The 6,108-nt window shown below is 40.6% G+C and overlaps 1 protein-coding gene across 2 annotated transcripts; it reads left to right on the top strand.

Moving 5' to 3' along the window:
- Nucleotides 1-1,630: 1,630 nt before the first annotated feature.
- LOC115687075 (uncharacterized) lies at nucleotides 1,631-6,108 on the top strand. Of its 2 annotated transcripts, none has more exons than XM_056310650.1 (2): nucleotides 1,631-3,401; nucleotides 5,264-6,108. In XM_056310650.1, the coding sequence occupies exon 1, from the start codon at nucleotides 1,688-1,690 to the stop codon at nucleotides 3,386-3,388; it is 1,701 nt and encodes a 566-aa protein (XP_056166625.1). In that variant the 5' UTR covers nucleotides 1,631-1,687; the 3' UTR covers nucleotides 3,389-3,401; nucleotides 5,264-6,108. The 2 variants fall into 2 exon arrangements, with proteins under 2 accessions (XP_056166625.1, XP_030468414.1); XM_030612554.2 differs by lacking the exon at nucleotides 5,264-6,108 and adding an exon at nucleotides 4,259-4,588.

Genomic DNA, 6,108 nt, shown 5'->3' with positions numbered 1-6,108 from the left:
AATTATTTCTTACCTTTTTTCTTTGTTTTCTTTTGTTTCAATTTTATTAAAAGACAAAACTACCAATATCCTTTCAAATATTTTCTTTTTCACTCTAGCCACTTCTTTCGCACCCATTGCATTTTAACCTTCATGTTTATCTTCTTCTAAACTTATTCCGCCAATTATTAATTTTTTTCCCATATAATCCTCATGATAGTGAATTTTTCGACTTCGATTTTTGGTACAAATTTATGATAATTTACTCAAAGATTGAATATTTTTGGTTGATGAATGCATTATGCACAATTTACTCATCTTTCATTATATTATTTTTTTTAGTGTAGTCACTATGGAGGATAATATTGAAGACCACACAAATTACTTAATTGTATCTATTGATGATGAAACTATGAATGGAGAACAACAATCAATAATGTCAGCAAGTTCATTTGGAGCTTCTTGCACTATAACATTGAAAATTATTCATCGATATATAATGTTTTAAGTTAATAATGACTTTGTTATTGATGTAATTAAAAACTATTATTGTTTGATTTTGGTATTTTTTTTTCAAGAGAGTTAAACTTTTTTAGAGAAGCCAAACAGCTGAACGGACAATATCTTTTATTAAGTTGCATATGCAACTTGTTGTTATTGCATTACATTTGTATTTTGAGGATAATTTTCTTTTCATTGATTATTTTATGAAAATTCTGATGTATAGACCAAAAATGGTTTGATTGGGTTGTCTTGCAATGTCATTACAATTGTCTTAATTTCTTGTCAAGAGCTAATTATGCCACGTAATCATGGCAAATATAGTATTATATGTAACAATTTTTTAGGGAGCATTTTTATTTGCATTTGCATGATAATAATTGATGTTTAGAATTTTTTATGTACTTAACCTTGTCGTATTTTTAACACCATGCAATAAGGGCATGAAAAATAATTAAAAATTGGACTAGTAGATTCACTTAATAAAATGAAAGAAGAGAAATTAAAATGCACAGACAACAATGTAATGACATATATTAAAATTATAATTAAACGGAAATGCATACTAAAATTAGCAGATGGTTCTTTTTTACTCTTACTTGTGCTAAGGTTATTTTTTAAATAATAGTTGCCTATTACAAAAGAGAATATACAACCCATTAAAATAATAATTAGCTAACTATCTACTAAATGAACTATTTTTCGAAAAAGAGGGACATCAAATTTGTTCCGAGAAAGAAAAGACAAAAAACCAAAAAAAAAAAAGAGAAGAAAATTGAGCAAAAAAATAACCTTAAATCAAGGGTGAGCTCTATATTTAACTTTAATAAACGTTATTTGATAGGAGGATGGGTATTTTCGTCTCTAATAAATTGAAACAAAAGAAAAATAAGAAAAGAGAAGGTAAAGAATCATTTTAAATAAAAAATGGGACCCCACGAGGGATGATGTAGTAATTATAACAGGGAATGCTAGAAGCCAAAAATAGGTGGAAATAAAGAAGAACTCGTACTTTTTTCGATTTCCAAAACTGACCCTAGGGTTTTTCTTCCCTCCCTCCCTCGTGCTCTACTAGAATTCCTCTTCCGCTCAGAGGCTCTTTCGCTCGCTCGCTCGCTCGCTCAGCTTCCTCCGACGCCCACCTGCTCCGACCCCCCGCCGCCGCCGCCGCCGCTGCCGCCGCCGCCGCCGCCGCGGCGCTCGAGCGATGGACGGCGCCCAGAGAGGCCCGCCGCTGATCAAGCAGCTCGCGTCCTGCAGCCAGTCGACCCGCGAGCGCTCCCTCCGCGTCCTCCTCAAGACGTGGCTGCCGGCGCAGCCCGGCCTCTCCGACGACGGCATGCGGAAGCTCTGGAAGGGCCTCTTCTACTGCGTCTGGCACGCCGACAAGGCCCCCTACCAGGCCCACCTGGCGGACCGCCTCTCGTCCCTCCTCCTCTCCCTCGATCTCCCCCTCGCCGTCCACTACTTCTCCGCCTTCGTCCTCACCATGCGCCGCGAGTGGGCCGGCATCGACGCGCTCCGGCTCGACAAGTTCTACGCCTTGATCCGCAGGTTCTTGAGCTCCTCCTTCGCCCTCATGAGGAAGTGCTCGTGGGATCTGGGGCTCGTGGGGAGGTTGGTGGGGGTGTTGGAGGAGAGGGCTTTGCTTGCTGATGACAAGTTCCAGGGGAACGGGGTGAATTACCATATTGCCACCGTGTATCTTGAGGAGCTCAGGCCTTTTCTACCGGTTAAAGCGGAGACCTTGGAGGTTTTGCTTGGTCCCTTCTTGAATGTGATGGGGAGGTCGTTGGATAAAGTGTTGCTCGGTAAGATCAAGTCCAATGTGTTTGATGTGTTGCTCAGGATGGGGAAGGGTCTGTTGGATTCGAAGAAGTCGGGGGTTGAGGTTGATTTGGGTGATGATTTGGTTGTTTATGGGACCATAGCCTTGAATATGAGATTTTCGGGTAAACTCTTCGAATTGGGATCTTCAGCTGAGTGCAATCAGGGGAACAGGAAACTGCTGTTCGGCTTGCACGAGGAGTTCTTGAAGTTGGAGAAGGATTTGGCTTCTTTGGAGCTTGAGATTCCCATTCCTTATGTTTGTGCCAATGACGACGACGACGAGGAAGTGCCCGACTTGATTCCCATTGGTAGTGAGACTAAAATGGATGATGCTGATTTGGGTTTACGAGGGAATGTCATAAATGGAGCTAAGATTACAAAGAAGCTGAAGAAAGCTAAGAAGGCTCTTGGTGGCGTGGATGCAGAAGCTAAGAAGAATAAGAAGAAGAAGAAGAAGAATAAGAACGATGTAAATCTTGATAATAGCACTATGGATGTGGAGAATGCTAATCCTGGCTATTTGATCTCCGAGTTCACGACGGACGAACTCATTAGTAATGGAAACATGATCTTCGATGAATCTTTGATGTCTAACCTCCAAATGGAATTTGAGAGGGTCGCCGCTGCAGAGGGTCTAAGAATAGATGTTCCTAACGACTGGGATGCTGAAAAGGCTGCAGTTAATGGTGATGGTCACAAAAAGAGAAAGAGAGAGAAGACTAGAGATGGGCAGCGATCTCTCAAATCTGAAATGGCTGAGAGAGGAGATGATGGAGGTGCACCCTCCGCAAAGAGCGGGGACAAAAGTGTCAAGCGAGTCAGATTTGCGATGAAGAACAACTTGGTGTGGAAGCCTCACACTCCCTTACCTCCGCAAAATCTAAGGTTGCCGCCATCTACTACTCCTAGAGGAAGTGCACTCAAGAAGGGGCTGTCTCCTGGGCCCATCATGGAGATGGCTCCTGCGGGGAAAAGAGCAAGACAGAGAGCGAGAACTGTAAAGAAGGTCCGAAAGACAATAAAGACCATTTCACCTGCTGTCAAACGTCTGAAGAAGTTGAAGGCGCTATCTCCCTAGCGGGTTTAACTTTGTAAGATCAAGTTTTAGGAAACACAGATTCAGTTTTAATTGTTGATGTTTGATTGTCGTCCTTGGACTCTCGGGGATATCTACCTTGTTGCTTTTGACTTTGTATGATCAGGTTTTAGGGAAACACAGATTCAGTTTTAATGTTTGATGTTTGAATGTTGGCCTCGGACTCGACTTTACCAACGCTCTTACTTCATTGCCTCATTTGTGCTGATTTGAATTCTTGAATAGAACATTATTAGGGAAATGTTGTGAAAAATGGATAATGAAATTGAACCCGAAACAACTTCAAAGAATGAAATCAATGAGCATTGACATTGTTGTTAATGTAGTTGCTTGTTGATTGCCTGCGCCTATGAACCTGTAGCTTTTTGGGTGTTGACCTCATGGATGTTTTGCTTTCTTTCTGTAGAGGGATTTGTCTTTGGGGATTTTGCACGTCTCTTAATGTTGTTGAAGCTTTTGGTTGGAAAAGATGCCTTGTAGTTTAAGCTCTGCTATGTCATTGGTTATTGTTGGTTTGTAGATAGTTATGGGTGCTTTCATGGACTCTAGTACCTAAACAATATGACCATCGTCTGCAATGTGCTTATTATTGCCACAATATGCACTCTCTTCTGACTGAGTGCAGTCTATTGGGAACTCTGAAAGTAGCTGAACCTGTTAATGGTTTGACAAACAAATTGAATGCTATTATCTTTCTCATTGCCCTTTCTTGATAAGTTTGGATTTACATCTTACATCACTCTGGTTCTGTTTGGTTATTTCTTGTAACTATATAGTTTCATGCTGATTTGTTGATACCATATGGTAAGATGAAGAGTCTACATTGTGCCTCTCATTAGAACCAAATTCTAGGTGCGAGGTTTGTCGATTGTCAAATGTCACCACCATGGAGAGGTGATGAATTTCCTTGTAACTGAAGGGTAGAACATGCTCTCTATTCAGCAGATGAAAGAGCTACGATTCTGCTTGGAGATTGTGTGTACACTCATCATGCAGTGCTGAACTGCATTTGTTTTAAAACCACGTCTTTTAGTGTTGCAGCACATTAAAGTTTCATATTCTGGTTCTTGATGCTCGGGGGAAATAAACGGCGTGTGTCAAGAAATCACTAGTTAATTGCATAAGTACTTGGTGATCGTGCTTTTTAAAGATTTGCTATTCAATTATGTCATTCTGTGCTTCGACTCTAACTTTTGATATGATGGTTGGTTTAGACTCCACATATCTATTGCTTCCTATGATATGTTCAATCTGGCAGTTCATTTCACTAGAAGCATATATTCTCGCTAGTTGAGTTTTGACCAGCCGTTGAAGGATGAAAAATGTCATGAAACAGTTGAAAGGGAGAATTATTTATCAACCAAGATTTTGTGATATGCTTTCCAATACTTGATTTCAGTTTGGAGCAATATGGAGCGTATAGCTGCTTTAACATAAGCATGAGCATTACTCCGGAAAACATTGGTGACAATATGTGTGCTTAGGTGGAAAACCTTCTGTGGCTAACAATACTGGCGAATGAGTTCCAAGACTTCCATTGTTGTTGTTCTATTTTCTTTTTATGCATTGCACGTACAGGTTGTTGGGTGGGGACAATCTGTATATGCAAATATGCAGAAAATTTATGCAATTCCAGCTTACAGTTAAAGTTGCAGCTGTTGTGATAAATGTCGATGCTGTGTTTCCTCTGTCGATGTTCCACTATATGTGGTGCAGGTTTTGCTCATTACTCTCTCTCTCTCTCTCCCTCTCTCTCTCTCTCTCTCTCTCTCTCTCTCTCTGACATTCTGTTATTTATTCTTTCACCTATTTGTCTCGGTATGAATCGAATGTTTGGTCTGCTTCCTCTTTGAGCAGCTTCTCATGGTCAATCTCATCACAGACATTCTTGGAGCACTCACATTGGCCTCAGAGATCACCTGATGCATAGACCACGTGTCGGTCGGAGGTAAAAATTTGTTGGTGGCAAGTTGATATATCAATTGTTTGAGCTTTGTGTTTGTGTGAGTGAGGCACAATTCATGCAAATGAATTTTTTATGCTTTTTTTCAGCAAAGCTTTTGTCTTACTCATGTCCACTTATGCACTCATAATCCTCGATATTTCATTTTTCTTTTCTAAATGCTGCACTCGGCTTACCCATTTAGACGTTTCATGGTGAGATGTGTGATGTCTTTGGTTGAATCTTTTATGACCATAGAACCTCTCATTACTAATATTATACTGCGGAACTTGCAGCGACAGGTAAATCTCAATTTGATTGCCTTTCTGTCCAGGTTCATCTATTGTTTGCGAAAGATAGTAATATAAATTTTGTATTGCAGGCTGTTTGTCAAGGTTGTGTCCTGCTTGTCCTCAACTTTCGAGGATGGAGCCCGCTAAATATAGAGAATGATGGACAAACAATGCGAAGAATACTTTGATCTTCAATGCATTGGTCCTTGCCAAGAAAGGGTCCTTACTCCTTCCTTGAGTCAATATTTGGAACGAGATGCGCGCGTATTCATTCCACTTGGGCCCTCTGTTACTTTCTGTCAGTAAGTGGATGGTGTAGACAGTTATGGAACTAGGGGGATTTGAAAGCATCGGCAACAAGAGCAACGTTTAGGCCCTTTGGTGGAGACAGATGTATTCACGTGTGCTATGAGCATCTATTGTACTGTGCCAGTGAGATTTGTGGGTGCAATTTCTCGCAATTCATT

This window comes from Syzygium oleosum, unplaced genomic scaffold (genome assembly GCF_021117445.2).
Source record: "Syzygium oleosum isolate NSW1041296 unplaced genomic scaffold, Sole_v2.1 Sole_v2.04, whole genome shotgun sequence".
In the NCBI taxonomy this organism is placed as follows: Eukaryota; Viridiplantae; Streptophyta; class Magnoliopsida; order Myrtales; family Myrtaceae; genus Syzygium; species Syzygium oleosum.
The sequence above is the reverse complement of the archived record's forward strand: the minus strand, read 5'-3'. Positions and strand labels throughout refer to the sequence as shown.

What these genes read in the sequence shown, in the direction of transcription:
- LOC115687075 (XM_056310650.1), top strand. Translation starts at nt 1,688, where the DNA reads ATGGACGGCGCCCAGAGAGGCCCGCCGCTGATCAAGCAGCTCGCGTCC.